The sequence below is a fragment of the Colossoma macropomum genome, unplaced genomic scaffold (genome assembly GCF_904425465.1).
Source record: "Colossoma macropomum unplaced genomic scaffold, Colossoma_macropomum, whole genome shotgun sequence".
Lineage (NCBI taxonomy): Eukaryota > Metazoa > Chordata > Actinopteri > Characiformes > Serrasalmidae > Colossoma > Colossoma macropomum.
Genome location: NW_023494792.1, coordinates 4,704,235 through 4,728,125, shown reverse-complemented (window position 1 = coordinate 4,728,125; position 23,891 = coordinate 4,704,235). Strand labels below are relative to the sequence as shown.

At 39.4% G+C, this 23,891-nt stretch overlaps 1 protein-coding gene across 1 annotated transcript in view; it reads left to right on the top strand.

The window, feature by feature from the left end:
- Window positions 1-1,602: 1,602 nt before the first annotated feature.
- The window catches only part of gfra4b (GDNF family receptor alpha 4b), an 85,685-nt gene continuing 63,396 nt past the window's right edge, over window positions 1,603-23,891 (top strand). Inside the window, exon 1 of the mRNA XM_036575640.1 lies at window positions 1,603-1,811. Within this exon, the coding sequence (XP_036431533.1) occupies window positions 1,769-1,811 (43 nt within the window). The 5' untranslated portion in view covers window positions 1,603-1,768. The remainder of the gene's footprint in view (window positions 1,812-23,891) is intronic.

The following is a 23,891-nucleotide window of genomic DNA, read 5'->3' as shown; positions in this document are numbered from 1 at the left end:
AGAAGCGTGTGGGTGGGAGAGGAGAGTGTGTTTCATAGCTGAAGCTATAGAGCTTCATATTGTTGTAATTTACAATTCAATATGATTTTCAGTTTGAACACTCTGAGCCTGCAGTTTGTGTGAGCACTTTCACTCAGTGCCACTCCACTTGACTCTCTCTCTCGATAGCTCTCTCACTCTCTCTCTCTCTCTCTCTCTCTCTCTCTGTTGGTCATCTCTTACTCTAGATTACTCTTTCTTTCACTTGCTCATCTGTCTCTCTCTGGGTCACTCAACTCTCTCTTTTCTAGTTCTCTCTCTCTGGGAATTTTTTTTTGCCTTTTTCTCTCTTCTTTTCTATGTTGTTCATCACTCTTTCTGGTCACCTCTCTCTTTCTTTCTTTGCTCTCCCTCTTTCCTTCTTTTGGTCATCTCTTGAGCTCTCTTGCTCTTGTTCTTGTGGTAATTATCTATGTTGTTCACATCTCTCTCTATCTCAGTTTCACACTGTGTTGGTCACCTTTCTTTCTTGCTGCCTTCTCTCTCTCTCATTGTGTCTCCTCTCTCTCTCTCTCTCTCTGTCTCTCTGTCTCCCACTCTTTCTTGGTCATCTCTTTAGCTGTTTCATTCTCTTTCTTTCTCTTAGTAATCTCTCTATCTTGTTCATCTCTCTCTCTCTCGCCTCACACTGTGTTGGTCACCTCTCTCTCTCTCTCTCTCTCTCTCTCTCCCTTTCTGTGTCTGTCTCTCTCTCTCTCTCTCTCTCTCTCTCTCTCTGAGCCTCTCACAGTGTTGGCCACCTTTCTCTCTTTCTCTCTCAGCCTCTCACTGTGTTGATCACCCCTCCCTCTCTCTCTCTCTCTCTCTCTCTCTCTCTCTCTCTCTCTCTCTCTCTCTCTCTCTCTCACTTTTACACTATGTTGGTCACCCCCCCTCTCTTTCTTTCTTTCTCACTCTCAGTGTCACGCTGTGTTGGTCACCTCTACTTCTTGCTATCTTCCTCTCTGTCTCAGCCTCTCTCTCTCTCTCTCTCTCTCTCTCTCTCTCTCTCTCTCACACACACACACACACTTTGTCATCTCTTTTGCTGTCTTGCTCTCTTTCTTTCACTAGATAATTTATCTATCTTGTTCATCTCTCTCGCTCTCTCTCTCTCTCTCTCTCTCTCTCTCTCTCTCTCTCTCTCTCTCTCTCTCTCTCTCTCTCTCTCTCTCTCTCTCTGTCTCAGCCTCACACTGTGTTGGTCACCTCTCTCTCTCTCCCTTTCTGTGTGTCTCTCTGTCTCTCTCAGCCTCTCACGGTGTTGATCACCCCTCTCTCTCTCTCGCTCTCTCTCTCTCTCTCTCTCTCTCTCTCTGAGCCTCTCACAGTGTTGGCCACCTTTCTCTCTCTCTCTCTCTCTCTCTGAGCCTCTCACAGTGTTGGCCACCTTTCTCTCTCTCTCTCTCTCTCTCTCTCTCTCTCTCTCTCCCCGCGGAGTTTGTGGCTCGTGCTGAGTGAATGAAAGCCCAGTCCGGGCTGAGCTGTAAGCTGGACTGTGCTCCTCCTTTAACCAACATATGGACTAACTTTCACTAAAGCCTCACTTCTGCACTGCACGGCACAGCTCGCGCTCCGCCGCTGCCTCTCTCCACCGCGCTCGCGCCGTTCCTGCCTTTTTGGCGGCTCGTGTGTGTGTTTTGTTTTTTTTTTCTTTCTCGATGTTCCACTTCACATGATCTCAGCACATATATGAACGAAGCACTGCGGCCACATTTGGACTTAGATCTCCCCCCGCACTTCCAGAGAGATGGACCTTGTGGGCTTTTACTTCCTTCAGCTCATCTTCTCAGGTGAGTCACTTACTTACAGGCTTCGTCTGTTTCATATGAAAAGCGCGGCTGTGACGCTGTGGAGATGAATGGAGCGCAGCTGATAAATTTGCTGTTTAGAGTAGTTGTTTATCTTCTCAGAGCAGGTGAAGTTGAGTAGCTCAGAGCTTCAGCTGGATGGAGAAGTGCAGCTCGGAATGAGAGTCAGTGACCAGACCGGCTTCGTTCAGTTCATGTGTCTAAGGCGCGCGCTGCGTGTGATGTAGTGCTGGAGTGATGTCCACCTGAGCTGGCCGAGGGGAAAAGGCTGCCCTCAGGCTACCGATACTGAACAACAAGTTTCATTAAGCTGTAACCTCGCTCCGGTTATGAAGAGCTGAAATTAAACAGCGATTTTAATCAGTCGATTAGGTGTTAAGTGCCTTAAAGCAGCGGCGAATCTGTGTGATTAGAGCTGTGATTAGAAGGTAAAGCCCTGATTGGATTACAGCTTTACAGCTTTCCATTACCAGAGGGTCACAAAAGCACTGCATGTGTTAAATCTGCGGCTAAGACTGGCTGATATATCGTCTATACCGCTATACCGTGATATTGACCTACTGCGATATTGCCTTTCTTTTTTAGTGATAGTTTTAATGATATATTTCATAGATATGACAGGCCTCTAAAATATAGCCCATAACAAAGCAGCATCCCTGTTTCCAATGGGTTTGGTTTCAGTATTTTAACTCTATTTTATGGGCTTCAATCAGCAACTGCAAATTATCACATTTGGTGGGACTGTTTTGAAAGCCCAGATGTATATATAAAAATACATAAAAATGAAATAAACAGTTAATTTACTTTCTGTAAAATGTAATATCATGCCAAACCAAGTCTTAAATCTAGTCAGTATGTCACTGCTGTCAGGACAAAACCTCATATCTCACTTTTATTCATATCATTCATATCACTTTTCATTTTTTGACCTAGTTTGAAATAGGAAGTTGCCCTTTATGTTGTGTCAAAATTACATGATGAACGGACCAACAGAAACTGTCCAAAATTACTTGGAAAAATATATTTCTCCATTTACGTCCATTAATATTTAGAAATGTTTTCCTTCTCATGTGAAGTTACCTTTTTGAAGATACAAGGTTTTGTTCCAATAGCAGCGACAGAATATGATCTAACTTATATTTAGACATTTTTAACTTGTTTTAAATATTGCTATGTAGAGAAATGGTTTTATTCTTTTGGCTTATAAATTTGCATGTTTTGAGCATTATTTCTTGAAATAATAATGTTCTGGCTCAAAACAAACTAAATTATCTGCCAATAAAATCAAACAATTTTACCAGGTAAGATGACTTAAAACAGCTTTAAAAATCCAGAAATAAGTTAAATAAACGTATTATTTAAAAAAAAATTTTAAATCTAATGCACTTTCACTAAATTTAACATATTTTACCTCAGAAGACTTCATTTTTACAGTGTAAATGTGCTTAATCTTTCCCTTTGGCCACTTTAAGAGAAGAAAATGGAACAAAATAGTTCATTGAAAACAGGCTCTACAAGACCGTCTTTTAGCAGCACCAAGAACAAAATTTCTGATTAACTTCTTTATTAATGCAAACTAAAATATCATCTTACACCATGATGCTGTGCTATAGCAGGACAGGGTCATGATACTGTGTTTTATCAGTATTGTTAAGCTCTGTCTGTAGCTGACAGCCTTAAGCAATATGCAGTTTGTGCCCTGACCTGAATGGCTGTGTGGTTTTTGAGCTGATTAGATATTTCATTTGATGAATGTTTCTGTTTGATTTGAATTAGCCTTTAAATATCATATGCTTTTGGGTCCATCGGTGTGTGAGAGAGAGAGCTTGTGTGTGTGGGGGTTCACAGTGGAAGCAGTGGAGAATGTATGTAGCCTATATATGTCCGAGCACAGTATAGTGAAGCCTCCTGAGACATTAACAATGTAACTAAAACACCATGACTATAGTACTTATATTTGAGCCCTGGCCAGAATTCAGGGCCTCTGAAAAAATACAATCAATTAGTCAATCAACAAATAAATCAATAACTATTTTACTTGGTTAATGAATTATTCATGTCTGCCATAAGAAGCTCCTTGTGGAGGGCCCTTCACTGCCTATTTCTCCAGGGGGTTTATATACAGTCATTTTGCCAACCATTTCTCCTGGAATTTTGGCTGGTGAATCATTCAGTTTGCTTTGAGGACCCAAAGGTCTGGAAAACTAAACCGTAACAATAGCTAAAGAACCGGAAGGTATGACTGAGCAATGCTTTGAAGGCTTTTTCTCAATGGAGATGTGTTTACCTTTCTTATACTGTGTTCACACAACTGGTTTTCTCACTGGTAACACCCATATGCCTAATTGTTTACTGTTCCTTCAGTGCCAGATTGAATCTCTAGAGTGGAACATAGAAAACTGAAAATGTACAAGATTCAGGATGCATTTTACCAGGTTAGGAAGTTAATGTGTACAAGACAAAAATGCATGCTACCACCAACTTCTGTTAGGGCAGTAACCAAAAGGTTTCAAAGATATGGAACAGATGCAAACATGCCAAGATGAGAACACAAGATGGTTCATTCTCATAGAGCAAGACTGTATTGGAGGCAAAGAGGAACCTAAAGACCAGAGCTCAAAATCTGAAGACATTTATGGCATTTTATTGTCACAGAGTCTCAAAATCAACCCATACATGCCAACTCTACACCTTCAGGCTCAATGGAAAGCCTAAGGCCAGAGCACACAGGTCCAGCATCCTCTAACAACTATTAACAGACCAAATTGTTTGGCTGATGTGCCTTCTACAATGTTCTCTCCCAGTTAACTGCCAGTACAGACTTAGGAAGAAGTATGTCCTTCCTGAGAGCAGCTAAACCAAGAGTCTAGAGCAGGGGTGCTCAATCCTGGTCCTGGAGACCTACCACCCTGCAGAGTTTAGCTCCAACCCTAATCTAACACACCTGATCCAGGGGCATCTGACTATATGAGCCAGGTGTGTTGGATCTGAACTCTCCAGGGTAGTAGATCTCCAGGACCAGGATTGAGTTTGTCAGGTGCCAGTTCTATGGTGAGATGAGACCACTTGACTACGTAAATGAAAGATAACCCCAAAACCACTCCAGAAAAGGCTTAGAGAAAACAAAATCAGTGTAATGCCCCTAGCCATTTTAGCCAGGGGACATGGTAATCTGTTTGGGTTCCTAAGCGCATGCATAGGGATACCAAGAGTCTGAAAGATTCTGTATGGAGGAACAGTCCAAGGTCCCTCTGTGTTCTCCAGCCTTAAACAGTGTACATACAGACTCGGTGTAATTACCCCTGCAAGAGGATGCTGCAGGAAGTACTAAACACAGCAGTGCCAATAATTGTGAAACATGTAATATATCTCAGTAATGGACTATTTGTTTTACACAAATAGTCCAGTCTTTTTTTTCCTTATTTCCATCAATAATGTAAATAATTCAGGGCCTGTGTGTATATATGCACTTCAGAATGGGTTCCTGTGATATTCTTGGCTGGTCCAGTGTCCTGTAATTGTACCCCTGAGTAATGCAGGTCTCTTAGTTATGGTGAATTCTGAGAATCTTTCAGAGCATTTTTCTTAGTGAATATCTGCTGGAAATTTTGTCTTTAAAAATAGCATCTGTCTTAGCATCTGTTTGTCCCCTTTACATTTTTTCAGAATGCTCAATAATCATCACATCAGCTGTGTGTGTAAAAGGATTTATTCTGTCAGTATCCATATATCACAACAATTACTTAGCAAGTTACAGTTGTACACTAATGCATTTTTCAGTTCAGGCCTCATAGCCTCCCCCAAGGGCCCAAGGAAGTCATTCCATCAATGACTCTGGTCTATGGTATATGGACTGGGAGTCTTTTTACAGCTGTTTCTCACAGCATAGCAAAGATCCCCGTTCCTTGGTTTTCATTGCTGTCCTTTTGTCAGGTACGTTCTGTCGATATCCCGGTGAGAGAAAAGTCTGACTCTGTGCCCTCTCTGCTCACTCAGTGGTCCTTCGACTCATCAGTAAATAGGCTGAACTACACAAAGGAAACGAAAAGAAGAAAAACATGGTAAACTCTTTGGATTAACCAAGAATGAGAGGCTGGATTAGAGGTATTGCTAACCTCATATAGGATTTAATTCAGTTTGTCTTCAGGTAATTCCCTTGTCACCAGAAAAGCAGCCACTTCCTCTGTGATTAGCTGAGGCAGGAGTCGATTTGTGCTCGAAGAACCTGTGAAGTAGAACACTCTATCAGTGTCCATTAGCCGAAAAGGATGACTGACACATGTTAATTCTGACCTTGTTATTTCATTATCGTTATTGACATGACAGCTACACCAGTATTGATTGCTTCCTTTCAGGTTCTAGCAGCTTGTCCAATTTTTGTGCAGCATACATAACATTGTTATTGATAGTGTCTGTGACACAGGCGGAATCACCCTTGTAAGACAAATAGGAAAGAGCAAGGTGCCTCCATAGGGGAAATGCATTCATTTAAGGGAAGAAGACAATAGAGAAAATATTTGGCAGGGACTTCAAATGCTCTACTGAGAGGGCACACAGAGAGAACTGCCCAATGTTTAAAAATACACACAGTATATTCAGCTAATAGGTGTTTTATTTCTTTATTTTCACTGCTTGTAGTGTCATAATGTTGTGCTGCTATTTATTTGTGGCATATACCTCATAAAGGAATTCTAATGTCTGACTTTGATTATTAATATGGGTGTCCTAAATTAGTGTCCTACATTTTTAGTTTTAGCCATATTTTTTAACAATATACGTTATATGCAAATGTTTGAACACCCTAAGACAAAATTACTGTTTATTAGTTATTACTAGTTTGTTGACCCGGTGATGGACTGGCAGCCTCTCCAGGGTGTCCCCCTACTGGCTGCTTAGGACTGCAATGAAAGAGCAGTGCAAAATTTATAAACATCAAAAACAAAGTAAGTTTCCTTTCTGGAAATGTGCTTTTTGTCCAGTTAATATATACAAAACTATGTAAGGTTTCCTTCTGTGTAATGTTAAGAGAAAAAAATGTGCAATGTGAAGATTATAAGACATTCTTTTAATGAAAGCTCTTTACTTGAACTCTGCTACTTAACGCTGACATACAGTTGTATGCAAACATTTGAACACCCCTGCTCATTAAATATTTGGTTGTTTTTTCTAAGTGAAGGTAAATTAACACATCCTCTACAGAGATCCAACAAATATGGCTTTTTCTGCAAATTTATAAAACATAAAATATAAAATGCGCCGTACCTTTTGCACAGGCGACATTTTACGTTTTTTTCCTCATGTATGTTAAATTCGGCCAAAAAAACAGCAATAGTGTGTTAACGTGTGCAGAAGTGTGTTTCTGTAGAGGCTGTGTTACTTATTTTCACTTAGAAAATCAACAAAACATGTAATTTGACCAAGGGTGTTAAAATTTTGTGACAAATTTTGTTCAGTAATACAGTAATATAACAGTGCCATGTTACTGTTACCAGTAAAGGTGACGACAGATGACAGCATGACAGCATGCCCCATACTAATTTAAAATTTATATATGTCATTATGGCTAACTAGGCTGTATGACATGTTTGTGGCTTGATTATGTCAATCTTATGTAGCAGGGTTAAGTGTTACCTTGCAAATATGGGTTCATTAAGTTTGGTAACGTGAACTCAGCATATCATAATAATATGATATCATAATACCATGATATATTTAGAATATATTGTGATACTGAAACTTACCAACAATTCCCAGCACTGAGCTAAACATTATTTTCAGTATAAAAAAGAGTGCAGTATGCTTGGGAATGGTATAGGGCTTAAAAGTGCCTGTTTAGTGGATGTTTTATTCACAGCCCTCCGTGCATCCCTGAAGACTGCGCTGAGGTATGGTCTACATTTGAGTTTGACTTGGCTAAAGCTGCATTTCCACAGTGGTTCACCACAAGTTATGTGCTAAAGAATTCCCAGCCAGAAAATACAGCCAATGCATTGATTTTATCTGCATGACAAATGTGTAGCGGAGTTCACTGTGACAGACCTGTGAAGTTGCATACTATAGAACCAAATGCATTCACGTACAGTAGGCCCTTCTTGTAATTATTTGGCAACCTGCTACAGTTCATCACAGTCAGACCATGGCCATTTCATCTGAAGGTGCTACCCTAACTTTAAGCTTAAGGTGAACACATTGAATATTAATGGTCCACTTTACATGGATAAAACATGATGCCTGGTGGCATTGAATCCAGGGACCTTTTTCAATTTTAAAAAAGTGCGATAACAACACGAGGGCTAGGTGATATATGTACACGAAAAAAAGAGAATTAAGTGGCTGCAAAAAAAAATCATGTTGATAAAATGTCTATGATCTCTGATAGCTCATAAAACACATGTGGAAACAACTATCTGAAGATGGGCTTATTACAAAAACACCTGGAAATCAAAGTTACATCAGCGAGAATAAGAAGCAGCGTCCTTTACAAGAAGATCGTAACGGCGTTCTTGTCCTCACATTTTATACACGGTGGATGGTGATCTGTATCACTAGCTTGGAGTGATAAGCAGAGAGAGGAGGAGAATCTTATCAGCAAGCATATTTTGGCAGCTTCTGAAAAGGATGTGTCATGGAGCTCATCTGAAACGGAGATCGATTCATAATGAAGGGCTTATCAGAGATGACATGTTCTTCAAATGGCAAAGCCTTTACTGTTGAGAGAATATATCACTTAAGCTTGATAATAGGGATATTATTTATAAGGATCAGAGCCTACGACTTCTAACCATTCATCCACAATGTATACGGTCCTTCTTTTGTTGCTTTAAGTGGGATCAAGTTACCGTTTTTTATATTTTGATTGGATTTTTTTCCATGCTTTCATAGTAGACTCACTTAGAGAGCATGATTCCTGGCTGAAATAGTTGTTGAAATAGGCCCCTTTTTAATTTTTTCTCGCATTTCACTATACACATCCAGTTTAGAACCAAGGGCTCTGAGCAGCGGGAGGTACTTTGAGGCTTATTAGATTCCGACCATATTGTTTGCACTGACAGAGCGGGGGTATTAAATCTATAGAGACCTGAATGCGTAGTAATGTGTGCTACCTGGCTACGCTGCTGCTGCCTCTGTTCTATTCTCCTGACATATTCAGGGCCTTTAGAATTGTCCTCATGTTTAATTATAGATGCCTTAAACCGTGCAGTTGAGCAGGCTCTTTTCCTTTCATCTAATGTCAGTCAGTTTGATGGCTTTGACCTTTCATCCTGACATTATTCAATATTGCACACAATCATCTGCCTACAATATTAAACCATAATAGCTCCAAACAGTACATAATGTAAGGAGTTAGATGGAGTCACAGTTGAGAAGTCTAAGGTTCCTCGGTCAGGATTAATCTTGGTGACAGGTCATTTAAAATGGCAGCGGGCTGGAAATTACCCCTACAGACCAGAGCCGGCGCTGGCGGAAGCCGAGGCATTTGGTTCGGGATGAAAGCCCGGGCCTCTTTCCCACCAGTCCTGTTAAGAAATGCAGGGGATTGCTTCAGGGTCCGAGGACTACGGTGTCCTCCAAGGGCCAAGCAGAGGCTCATTAGTTGAGCGACTGTTGACAGTTACCCAAGAACAGTGTGTGTGTTTAGGAGAAAGCGGGAGAGAGAGAGGGAGAGAGAAATGGAGAAAGGGAGAAATAGGAAATAGAGTTGGTTTCTGCTGCTGGACAGGCGCAGTGCCTCTGTGACCCAACTTCAAATAGAGGGCTTTAGCTGTTCTGCAGAGCAAGTGCCAGTTTAACAAGAACAAACAGCCGTGTCTGGCAGCGCGGAGCTGGAATCTTTGTTAGCATGGCGAACACTGGGAGGCTTATGTATTTCCTCAAGATCCTCCATGGGATGTTTGGCCTTATGCTGTGTTCTACGTTTTGTTCCAAGCATTCGGGCCAAGCATTTTTTTTGTTTTCCATTTTTTTCTCCAGGTGGACACAATAGTAGGTTCTGGGTTTTTTTATATTCTGCAGTTTCATCCTGAAACGGCTGTAAGTACTGGTTATAATAGTAATCAAGTAATGTTTCAGATTATTTTGACACACCATTAAGCTATTAGGTTAGGGCAATAAAAATAGACTTGACAATAACAAAACATGGGTAGCCTTGGATAGAAAAACACAGATGGCCTCGAAGAGAAAAAAAAAGATAAACAATCAGGTTCTAAATGAAATGAAGCTCTAAAAGACACAATTGAGATAAATAAAAATTAAGGATGAATCTGAATGTAACGAGGCAGAATAACTCAGACTCAGAGAGAGTGAGGCTTTAATGTTAGAGTCGTAATCCAAAAACGTGGTCAAAGGACAGGCAAAGGTCGAATCCAATAAAGACAAAAGACACAGACATAACCTGGCAAACAAAGTCCAAAGGGCAAAGGCAAAGAGGGCAAAAGTCAAAATAGCAAAACAGAGTCAAAACCGGAAAAATCACAATAGACAGAAGAAAACCTCTCAGTAGCTCTTGTAACAAGCAGCAATACCTCACACTGAACTAGTCTAAAAAGCCTGGGCTTTATACTAAGCTAATCATAAGAGAACAGGTGTAACAAGTTAGTATTCAGGCAACAGACAGCGGTGATTGGAGCAAGATGAAGGACTGAGAATCATGTGATCCCCATGGGGATTCTGAGAAATGGAGTCCCTAGAGGTCTCTGAGCCCGAGGGACACTGAATTTCTGAATTTTTTTTTCATTTTTTGAATAGTCATGAAAGTTTGGGAAAAAATCAAATAGTAAGTTAGAATTGACATTTTGGTCACATTTTAGAGTTTCTCATCTTTTCAATCCAAGAAAAAGGATGCATAGAAAAACACTGCAGCCAGCTAAAGGCTGCCACCAAAGTCCTCATAGGAAATTCTGTCCACTCAATGCAATGCCCCTGATCAGTTATTTCCACTCATACAAGACCAGACTTTTACACTGAAAAAAAAAAATGGTATCTTAATTCTAGTCAATATATCCAATATTTTTCATGTTGAGACCATTGTAAGCTAAATGTAAGATTATTTAACTTACTTTTTGAATATTTTACTTGTTTAAGTAACATTATTTAGTAAAATTATCTCACTATATTGGCAGATAATTTTGATGGTTGTATGAAATATGCTACAAAGAAGCAAAATTATCTGAAAGTCTAGTGAGAAACTTGACAATATTACTTAAAACAATAATAATATATTCCTTCAACCATCTCAAAATAAGAAATATTAGGTATGTTGACCAGATTTACGATAATTTCACTTGCCAAGATACCATTGTTTGCAGTGTATCTCTTTTAGTGGAGCGAGATCTATACCCCTGAACTGAACTGAAAGCTACATTAATGTTTTAAAAACATATTTGACATTGTAGGTAAAATCTGACAAAACAGCAGAAACAGCTTGTGGAATTTGGCTCAAATAAAGCACAGTATTTTTCAGCTTGTGCTGACGCTACTGTGCATGTCTCCACAACGAGGGGAGCTTTTCTTGCTTGTGAGTTCACCAGCAAGCAGATTGGTTCATTTTAATGAAGGGCGGCTTCTTCATAAACAGACACCCAGTTGAGTGTTATGAGCTTTTCCATTAATTTTCAATCCATTGACCTGTCTTCTTCTTTATAATGCCATACTACACAGCAAACAGTACAAAGAGTAGCTATAGCACATAGGAAGTGCCACAGATAAACATCAAACTTTCAACATCATTTAGTGAAATTATCATATTTAGTGTCGCTGTTTTGGACTAAAAGGTATGAGATGAAATGTAACTTTGTGACTAGGCTAGTAATGTTAGCTGAGGTAAAAACAAATGTTTAGCATGTGTAAAAAAGCATCTCACAACTATCAAATTTATCAAATTTGATTGGAATATCCATCCATAATACAATACTATGTGAGTTTAAAACAGTACAATAAATAAAAAAATATTAAATAAAAAATTTGATTAAAATGCCCATCAGTAAAAATTACTATGTGGGAAAAAATGCATATAAATGGGTCCATTAGGCTCTATTTTTTGTAAAAACAGAAAGAATAAGAGAATTTTAAAAACACAATATAAATATCATTGCGAATCAAGAAATAATCAATAAATTGAATTCACAATCGTGACAGCCTCAATTCTAAACTGTGACAACGGTAAACTTTCTTTACCTGTGGTGAACCCTCCCCCCATGAGATTTAACAGCAGAAGGCAGGGCCTCTCTGTCGGTCATGCAGCAGCGTGTAGGCCCTTTTACCAGAGACATCCTGGGGGAAATAATCCCTTAAATTAGGTGTCAGACTTTGGTCATTTTCTCAACAAGAAGCAGTCGATTTTTCTGTTAGAGGCACTCGGGGGGTCACTCCTCACCTCTGCCGCCTTTCCTCGGCCCTCTGTCAGGCAGCTTTAGCCCACTTTTGCCTTTTTCGCTCCTCTTATGAAGAGGTGTTGTTTCCCAGAGCCCTCATGAGACACCCTCTTGCTCTGCCTTGCATGCTGAAGCAAATCTTCAGTTCGCTTACCACCTAGCCCCCCCATCCACCTCTACTAGCAGATGTATTTTTCAACCGATCGCTGCTGGACCGGACAGCCGCATCTGACAGCAGGTGCTTTTATTTCTCTCTATTTATTTACAAGTGCAAGAGACACATGCCAAAGGAAGTGAGTGTAGAGACACAAACTCCATCAGTGAGTGAGAGAGACAGAGAGAGAGACACACACACACACACACACAGAGAGAGAGAGAAAGTAAAGTAATAGAAAACACTGAGTGGATGTCACTGGTAAAGCGGTGATGGATGCGGCTGTCTGATTTCATTGTGGTCACGGCACAACGTTTATGACAGCTAGGATGAATGAGCTCCTCACCCAGAACAGGTATTATATCTGCGCTCCATGCATGTGTTATTTCCTTTATTCTTTATTTCTTTATTATCACTCACTTTCGCAAACATAAATGTAGGTTCAATATCTGTGGCATTTAATTACAGCAGGGCCACTCGAATGTTTGCCCATATTCACAGGGAGGTAAATTACGCAGTACTTGCGGATGTGGAATAAAACGCTACTTTATCAGCAGCAGCAGGCCACAGTATACAACTGTACACAAACAGAGGCAAAAGGCTGAGAGTTCTGTTGCTTCTGCTGCTTTATGGATAGGCTTTTAATGAATCAAATCAATAAAATCAATGCCGCCCAGCAATACAGTCTGCCTGGAAGTGCTTCAGTCCCACTGATTCTCATCAGTAAGACGAGGATGCATGACTAGAGAAATCTGATAGCACTCATCACTGATTCACCGAGCTCCTTAGCGACAGGAGTGCAAAGGGGGAAAAAAAAAGGACAAGGCTCGTTGAAGTCTCTTTTTAACCTCAAAGGCACTTTCGTCTTCACTCCCTCCTCCCCCTATTCTTTTTTTCTTTTCTTTTCTTTTGAAACCACTGCATCATGATGCAATTCGGGAAAGAGAAGAGACACTAGAGCTCAATTCGGCGTCCAGTTAGAAAATTCTAAGCAAACTAGCAGAGCCGGAGCAAGGCTACGTTCCAGGAAAGGAAACAAACCATTAGTGGGGCAGCAGACAGGAACCGGCTGGAGGGCACCTGTCTCACGGAGACGCTGCGGATTTACAGCTGCTGCTCCGCTGCAGAGAGGCTGCCACCTCTGCTCTCCAACCTGTGATTAATTATGGCAAGCGGCAGCAAAAAGAAGAGCACTGCTTGCTAATGCTATGCGCATAACAGTGATTTTTCTATTTCCACCTTTTCAGTATTACAACTATTTTCTTCTGTTTCTTTATCTTGCTTATGTCCCGGAAGACTTTCTGAAAAAAATCAATTTGTATTTCCCAGAGGAAAATTGCATTGCTCAGATGTTGCTCTCTGAAAAGTTCTTGGGAGAAACAGCATTAGACCAAAAAGAGGCATGAGATGCAGGAAAGAGAAAGGAAAGATTAGACTTAGTTGTAGATAAAGATGAGCATTAGTATCTTATCGAACCTGAGCTCAATTATGGAGATGTCTACTAAAACCCGAGTAACCATGTGAGATTACTGAGTTCTTTTGCTCAGGAGAAATATCAGACCTGCAGGAGATCTAAGCAGATGTCTCCTTTATCTTTCCATCTGATCTCTAAGAGAAACTACAGAGATACTAACAAGATCTCTTTCTTTATTTTAAACTTCTATGAGCAGTCACTAAAGTTATCATGGAGCAACATCTTAAAGTGATAGCATAACTAATGCAGCTAACAAGTAATGGAAGCCTGTCTCCATAGAAATTAATAAAATGCAAAACGAAAAATACTTTGGCCCGCTGTAATGTAAATGCAGGGTCAGGCATGCTGTTTTCACGATAGCTGCTGGGAGTAGGCTTCCATTACTTGTTAGCTGCATTAGTTGTGTGCAGACAAGTGTGGGAACAGCAGAGGAGCAAAACAAAGAGGACTATAAAAAGTTGAAATCTTTACACAAAAAAAATGCAAATTTAACCAGGCGCTGACTAGATTGTTGAAATATGTCATGGTGTTTTGTCATGCGTCACATCCTTATTCAAGCAACTGGCGGAAATCAGATGATGGAGCACAAGTTAGCAGGAGATTATTACACTGGTTGAAATTTTTAAGAATAAAATTAGGCCTGCACAGAACTAATCTAGAACTCTGAATATACTTTTTCTCAGAAGAGTTAAACTTGCTTTAGCAACACACTCCCAAAGCGGCCAACGGATAACAAGAGAAGTAATTTGCACATTTCCTATAAACCGTGTCGAGTGGTTAACATCTTTCTGCAGGCTCCTTAGTGGTCATTCTGCAGGTAGAATAAAAATCGACTTGCATATTGTGGCGTCTGCAAAATGCTCCACGTTTCTGAAAGGGTTTTAGGGGTGTGGCATGCAAAGGTCATTTGTTGCTGTTGCTGTTTATGTTGTTGCTTGTTAGTTTGAAATGTATGTGTTGGCTGTGTTTTATTGTGCTATGTTGTGGGTTATTTTTTGTGAGTTTAGAGCTCACCATGGAGAGAAGATGTAGGGCTAAAAGTGACCTTCCCACTATTCCAGCTGTTTGAGTAGCACTGGGCTGGGTTTTTTCACTTGCTGCATGTTCAGTAAAAGAGCATTTACCTTAAGCACAATGTTTCTTGTGTCTTCTTCTATGTCGATGCCACAGTTTGATTAATTAGTGTAATAAAATCTTATATTTTTCCCCGTATTTCATCTATTAGATTATCTAGGTGTCACACATCTATCCAGCCCTAACTCTCTGGTGGACTCATTTCCCAGAACCCTCTGGGTGAACACGTGACTGTGACCTCACACCAATTTGCGTATCAGAGATCTGCCTTGCCTGATTATTGAACTGTTTTACGTGCTTTTGTAAGTCATGTAATTTGTTCAGTTTAGCATATAAACCCGAGCTTTAGATTAGCTCAGTGCGAGGTATTGTTTCTGTTACAGAGCCACTGAGTGGTCTTTCTTGTGTTTTAGTTGTTTGATTCTGGCTCTGACTTTTGCCTGCCCCACTTTTGGATTTTATCTACCTGGTCTAATTTGTGTTATGTTTTTCTACATGTATATTTTGCCACTTTGGGATCTGACCTTTGCCTGTTTTTTGATGATAACTCGAAGGACACTGTTGGCTCTCTGTATGTGAAATGTCATGACTCTGTGTTGAGCTGCTAGTGAGCAATGAGGAGTGAAAGTGCAGGGCTGATAACCCCTTGCTGTAAAAAAAAACAGTTCACACCTCTCCACAAAGACGGCCATGCTGAGACAAAACAGACAGCACAACTGCAGCTTTCTTCATACCAAACAATAGTGTACAACTGACACAATAAAAGCACAAAAAGAGGATTTGAACACAATAAAAGGATTTGTATAAATGTTGTCTTGCTTACTCACCTGCAAAGACGAAATTGCTGTTCACTTCTGATTTCATAAATCATACACATATCCATCTGTGTGTAGTGCGAAAGCTGAGGGTCCTCCAAAAACCAGGCAGAAATTGCATTTTATGGCTGCTGTCAAAAGGGGTTAAGTATCCCCAAATAGACATGGTTATGTGGTTTGTGACATTGTGTGGCATACTGTTATCTATAAAAATGAACAAAAGTATGATGTATAGCTGAAACAGTAGTGGCAGAAATCATGAAGCATACATTGTGGCTGTTGTTTTGTCTGTTTATAGTTTACAGTATGTCATACAGTGTCAGAAACCACATAAGGAAGTCAATAACAAATGTATCATTCCCTCACTGGCCTCTTGAAAATGTCTCATTTCATTGTCCATGTTCCACTTTTGTGTACTAGACAAAGGTCCCCAGCTGGTCTTATTTCATCCTGAGTTCTGCAGACTTAACACAAAGTGCTATCGCGTTATATTAGTGACAGATCTTATAGCTGGCAGATTAAGGAATCTGCATCTTTCATTGGTTGGGCCCCTAACTCTCGCACTTCTCTTGGCTTGTTAGAGCCAAATGAACTGGATGGAGAGAATGTCAGTAAGCATTTGACAGCTCCCTGTGAAGAGCGCTTAAGTAGGGAAGGCCCAGTGCCAAGGACCTGCCTCTGGAGAGTGATCACTCCATATTAGGCCCGTTTACTCTCCCTCTCACCCACAGTCAAGGGGAATTAGCCCAGGTCTTAAGTTAAGCAGCCGAATGAAACTGTGGTGAACCCCAGCAGTGCTGACCTTTACGCTAATGAACTTTCACACGATTGCTAACAGCTTACACCACAGTGATGATAACAACAGCAGTCATGGCTTTAAGATGAACATTACGTGGATTGTATTCAAGTAGTTTCATTCCTCGGGGGAAACAACAACCCAAAAGGAAAAAAAGAAAGTGTTGATGTGTCAGTTAAACATGCAAGTAAGCCCAAATAAGTCTGAGAACTAGTGATGCCTGCTAATCCTTTGCCATTGCTGTAAGGCAGCTGTGCGAAGGAAGGCAGGAGCCAGCAGCAGTCAAATGTTCTGAAAACGCGGCCGAGACGCTTTAAGACTTTATCTCAGACTCCACACACGTAGCAGCAGAGGAACGATGCCAGCGCCATATGTTTCCCAAACATCTAGAGAGGCTTGTGGAAGCTAGCGCATTCAGGCGAGCAAGCTGCAGCTGCCAGCTGATACCTGTATGTGTAGGAATGCAGATGCATGGACTTTTTTCCCACGATGTACAGTACTTACAGTGCAGTATGGTCAAATGGTCGATGTACAGCAAGGGGTTGACTCTTGGATATAGTGATAGGTATGTCCATGAATTTTGCTATTTGCCACTGCAAAAAATCTGTCAGAATGGAAGAAAAATTAAAATAAATCAAGAAAAACCGTACTTAAATTAAATTAAATAAATTATCAGAATGGAAGATAGAAGTATGACAAAGACGTTTTTTTTTTTTTTTTTTTAATAAGATTTCTTGAAATAAGAAAAAAGATCTTGGGCTGTAAATTAGCTCAATATCATAAAAATCAGTAAGTATTTAATTAGTTTAAAGTATTTTCATCACATTGATTTATCAGTCTACTCAGGCTTTAGCAGAGCACAGTAACACGATTAATAACTGACTCATCACTATGATTTATCAGTCTACTCAGGCTTTAAAAGAAGCCACAACTTGCACTGAATACAGACACTTTCTGTATTCAGAATACATATCGTTACATCCCATCCCTGGATTGAGCAATTTATAGGGATGCACACTGAGACTGGAATCATCAGTTTCAGGTGATTCTGAGTTAGTTAACAGTTAACACATGATACCAAACAGAAGCTTGCTGACCAAAATCAGATTCAGTTTCACAGGTTTCAGCCTTCATTAGTTCTGTATGTCCTCTGTTCTCTCTGCTGATACTGTTAACAGATTTCGAACATGCCAAAGTGTAATTATATCACAATGTGGAACCTATTCTTGTCTCCTGAGATACATCAATGTTTACATCAGCAACTGATGATAACTGATTGCTGAGTACAATTATGCACTATGTGGGTGCTGAAGGTAAATATAGCTGTGGGATTATTTTCTATAAGCTCTCAGTAAATGTTTTCATCATGTTTTGCATAATTATTCAATGAACTTTTGTTTTTCTGTGAGATCTGTGTTAATTGTTCTGTAAAAGTATGTGGAAAAAGTCTGAAAGCAGTGAGAATGTGTTAACACACGTACGAAAGGACACTGCTGCTGAGCTAAGAAAGTGACAATGGCAAAGAAGACCCCAGTGTCATTGTATGTGTTTTAACGATAGAGAAAAACTGTAATATATCTGCATTTTGATCATTTTGCTACATGTGTAAACCTATGGAAATAAATCTTACATTTCTCTGCAGTGCTAATATAGATTGATGTTGTCCAAATTTCTATATTTTGTAAACGTTTGCACTTCAGCGTTGGCACATGAAAAAATATCAGCATCAGCCCACAGTTCCCATATCGGTGCATCCCTACTTGTTTAGTTAATGAATACTAAGATGAGTGCAGATCTTCATGTATTTGAGTAACCAGTCCAGTCCCCAAGCCTAAATAGTCTTGAGAATAAGTCCTCTTCCCCCTTTTTTTTCAGTGTTCGGAGCCTTTCCAAGCAGCGCAGCCATTCTTCTCCTAAAAGGTGACAAACTGTTTCTATTAGGGCCTGTCTCTCCCGAAGACTCCCATTCTTAAATAAAGGGCAAGAGCTAGAGGTGACATGAGAGCTGGCGGGGAAGAGCACAGACAGTGGGTCATATTTTACTTGGCTGCTACTGGGTGGTGAGCGCAGGAGGATGATAACGCCGTTCCGGGGCGCATCGCCTGCCTTTCTCCCTCACACGGCCGCCATTTATCCAACAATGGATTTTGCCATTAAGCAGGAGATGAGGAACAAAAATTCCCATTAACAATATAAGGCAATGGCAGCTCATTTACCAATGACATTTGAGCACAGCTATAAGCACCTGGAAATTAATTGCTATATAGGCTACCAGACGTGTTTAAATATGCTTTGGAGTGATCTAATGTAGGATTTTACCCTTTGTGGGGTAATAATAGCTATTCTAGTTGCAGTTTATTCTGAGTACCATTCAAAACTAAACATAGTGATGTTTGAAAGTAAACAGCTGTATCAGTCACTAATGAACCTAAAATTAGTCCCAGCCCATGAAATATAGGCTAATTACTCAGTTGTTAATCTTAAGATTTATTATCCAGTGACTATTAAGATTTATTTGGTGACTTCTATGGAATTACTAATGGTGGGAATCACAAAAGGATCACATGGAACGATAGTATCATGATACTTCAGCCATAATACAATGCTATTATGACTTTTAAAGATATAGATAGATATACTAAATCAACTAAGCTAACTACACTGGTTGGTGTCAGCCTGAACCAAAAACAACTCAAGAGTTCTACAAAGATGCTTTTGCTAAGATCCAAAATGCTCTACAGCTTTAAAACACTGTAAATCCATCTCAAATTAGACTTCTTCCATCAAAGCATTAACACTAGTGTTCTTACTGTAAGAGTATTTTGTCAGTCCGAGCACACTTACCTTAGAAACACTAACGATTATCAGCATTGAGGTGGATTCACTAAATGCTTGGTTGACCTGGTCTGTATCGTTTGGCTACATGTTCTATTACATATCACACCTAATGTTCTCTCTTGCTTATACACAATGTGGGGCCTAAAATGAGCCATGCTTTGTCAACAAAAGAGCTGCAGAAGTGGCCCCCTTTTTATAGATGGTCAATGCTCAGTTGAGACAGCAAATAGATGTTATTGTCCTTTTTACATTCATTAAATCAGCACTTTGTCTCTATAAGCACTATAGTTGCCTTTGGTTGTTATGCAATATGGTATTTGTGATTTAACAAGTTGATATGCAGTTTATTTTCATACTATGTTTAGGAGTTCATTGTAACAGTTTTGCAATATAGTATGTAAGCATTTGCAATTTGAGCTACAGAAATACAGTTTTGTTAAAGGCTGAGACTGAGTGAGAAGAGAATGAAAGAATTTTGGGGATTGTGTTCACTGAATGCATTCTCTATTCAAGCAAGGAAAAAATGAACGGTTTTAATGGTTTGATTCAACCAGAGTGCTAAATGTGTGTGAAGAGTTTTGAAAACAGAGAACTCAGTACTGAAAATGCTTGTTAGCTATTCTAAAAAAAACTGTAAAAATAGTTCTTTGTTCTGAGTCACCATCACCATCTACCACTGCACTGGGTGGTTCTAGTGGCAGGGTGATTAGCTCTGTTATTCAAGGTTTATACAACACAAAAACTCACCAGTGACCAAAATATTTCCTTTGGCCATTTTTGGATAATAAAACACATTTTCAAATTTACACCAATGCTAAATGCTACACTTTCCATTATTTAGTCTGCTAACACCAGCTACTCATTTTGCGTATTACGAGTAAGAACTATAATGCTTTAATATCAGCCTTTTTTTTTCTGGTTAACCAATCCCTCCCTTTTATGGATACTTGACCATTAAATATAGCCAGAATGCACATCCCAGAGTATATACTCTTATGTTATGGCTGTGTGTGATACTCTCATTAGTATAGCAGATAACTGGGCCTCTGTATATCGATACTGTTTTTTAACCAAAATATTGCAATTCTAGTAGTACTGATTTTTTTATTCCCACCCCTACAAACTACTATGTATGTTATGTAGTTATAAGAGGAATATTCAAGTCTGGACCAGCCAAGGGGTTTCTCAAGTTTAAGGGGTTTGATTTGACCTTGTTTTCCAGCACACCACCTACACACCACTCTGCTACCACTATTGTGGTGTGTCTACATCATCAACTGTGCTCTTCAGACAACATGTACATGGTTCAGCACAGGGCAGGTTGTTCTACAGACATTCTTTACATTGTACAGTGTTTTAAAGTAATCCTGTTTTGTACTTGATGCAGTCGGTTGACATGTTTGGACTGTTACAGAAAAATATCAAAGTGCTTTACTGTCCCACTTTATCTGATAGTCCAATAGACCTGAATTTGTTAAAGTTAGAGTTTCAAATTATTCAAACAATTAATTGCAAATAATCATATTGTGCTGTGTATTTAAGCATAATGAATTGCATTTGTTGCAATAGCATTTTTAGCTCTAATTTGTTCTAATTTGACCCTAAAGAAAGTTTTTTTTTCCCCCATTTAAAAATTTGTGCATTTTGATATAACTACGTGTTATAACAGCTGCGTGTAACACGTGTGACAGCAAGCTTTCAATAATTCAGCAAAACACAGAGTTCACATAAAGTGACCATGAAACTCATGTGAAAACAGTATCAACATGAAAGTAGGGTAAATGCATTTTTCCATGGCTAGATGTTCCAACTCCTCTAGGATTGTAGCTCTCGCTCTCATACTGCTACATCTTGTTAGGAGGAGAACTAGTGCTTTCCACTTAACTGTTGCTTTTGTTAGTTTCCCTCCAGCCTCTAGCACTATCCAGTGCAGTCTGCTGCATTAACACAGTGTTTTGCCTGTAAAGGATTCAGACTTGATGTACTTCAGTGATAAACAAATTCACAGCATGCCAGTAGCTAAAAATAACTTTGGTTTGATCAAAACAGCCATAACGTCTTGGAACTTCTAAACTCTGTGCCATTATTGACGTGTTAAAGAGAAATCCCCTGTGTTGACTTTTTTTTTCTGTTTTGTAATAATTAGTCGGTTTAAAAATAAATTAATATATTTTGATGAATCAGCAATGATTAGCTGGTGAGTTGTATGATGATAATATGTATTTTAAGTTCTCCTACTGCTCTTTCTTAGGGCATGTTTGCACTTGGCTGGTTTGGTTCATTTAAAGCCCTTGTGCGATTGCTCTGTTTGTGCGGTTCAAATGTAGTACAAATGAGAACACTGCTATGCAAACTCTGGCACACACCAAATAAGCAGACCAAGACCCCCTGAAGAGGTTGTTGCTGGTTGGCTTCCAAACAAACTCTGGTTCCGTTTTTTTAAAAAATGAAAGCAAAATGGACCAAAGGCGTACAAATGGCCCAACCACTGAATGACCTGTTGTTTCCTCTCTACATACCTGAGTTTCTGAAATGGTTTTGAAACATAGATTTCTTCATAAGCTTTGAATCAGTATTTATAGTTTAGTTTTTTATCAGCTATTTTATGTGTTAAAGTGCCAAATGTTCTCCAAATTGTAAAATCAGTAAGATGAGACTGTATATGATTTCACCTTGCTTCACATCATTGGCAAACCACTGTATCAAGCGGCTTTTCTAGGCCAGCTTGGTCTAGAATATTGACATACAGTGTTAGGCAAAAGTTTGGGCACCCCTGGTCAAATAATACAGGTTGATTTCTTTAATGAAAAAAGTGCACATTTGCACATTTTAATGCATATTTGCAGTTTATTTGCTGAATGTAACATATTTGAAAAGAAAATAAAAACTTTTGGCACATTTAATATTTCTATTTTAATATTTTACAATCCCCATTCTAAAAAAGTTGAGACAGTAGCTAAAATGCAAATAAAAAACAGAAAGCAGTGATTTGTAAATCTTCTTTGACCTATATTTAAACAAAAACAGTAAACAGCTAAGATATGTAATGTTTTATCATATCAACTTCACTGTTTTTGTTAACATACGTTCTGAAACTGATGCCTCCAAAACTTTCAAAAAAGTGGGACGGGGCAATTTAAGACTAGAAACATTGTGAAATGTTCAAAAACATCTTAAACAGGAGATGTAATTATGTTTGGCTACAAAAGGAGCATCCAGGAAAGGCCTAGTCCTTCATAAACAAGGATGGGTCGAGGCTCACCAATTTACTAAAAATGCATCAGCAAAAAATCCAACAGTTTAAAAATAATGTTCCTCTGTGAGCGACTGCAAGGATTTTAGGTATTTCACCCTCGACTGTGCATAATATCATTAAGATATTTGTGTGTAAGGACAAGGTTGGAAAGCACAACTGAATGCCCATGACCATCGATGCCTCATACAGCACTGCATTCAAAACTAACACATTTCTGTGAAGGATATCACCACATGGGCTCAGGAATACTTTGGCAGACCATTGTCAATAAACGCTGTCTGTCGCTGCATCCACAACTGCTTAGGACTGTATTATGCATAGTGCAATAAATGTGCAAAGTCATATCAACAGTGTCCAGAAAATCTGCTGACTGCTCTGGGCTCGAGCTCATCTGAAACGGACAGCTGCTCAGTGGAAACATGTACTGTGGTCTGACAAAATAACCTTTCAGATTATTTATGGAAATAATGGAAGTACTGCTCTCTGGGCCAAAGAATGAAAGGACCATCCAGATTGTAGCCAGTTTCTGTCATGCATCTGTGAATGTACCATTGACGATGAACATTTTTTGGGCTACAATTGCTGCCTTCTAGACGCTGTCTTTTTCAGGGACGCCCAGGCTTATTAAAAACTAAATCCTGGTGAATGGTTCATACTTGAATGCCTACACAAAAACAGCTTATCAGCCTTTAAATCTGTTATGTTCCTTTGTTTCGATGCTGTTGATTTTTTGTTTTTGTTACAAACTACCATTATGAGCAAACATATGAATAGGAGTAGACTTCACATTTCAGTCAGCATTTTATTATTGCACTGATGAAAAATGAAATGAAAAATAAGCCCTTCGCAATCTGAGTTGTGTTCTGGATGGGTGCTGAATGTGCTTATCTTATACAGTGATACAAAACACAATAGCAGCCAAAAGGTGTCCATACTACTCTGGGAATGGATGTGTAAGGTCTGATAGGGTTTTTTGACAAAATATTCAGTGTATTACTTGATTATGAACATATATGATGATATCCCTAGTTACGTTACATATTGAACATACAGTAACTTTTCATTTGATTTCATCATGCTCAGTCATAAGCTACACAAGTACCTTGTAGACCCCTGGCACAGCTATAGTCTACTTACTGAGATTTTCTCTCAGCAGCCCTCAGCCTGTTGGTTTTTATACAGTGCACTGGCTGTGAGTCACTGTACAGGAGGCCTCCTCACTGCCTCTGAGTGCGAAAATTGCGTGGTATTTTCACATATGCTCAGCTTTCAGCAGATTTACACA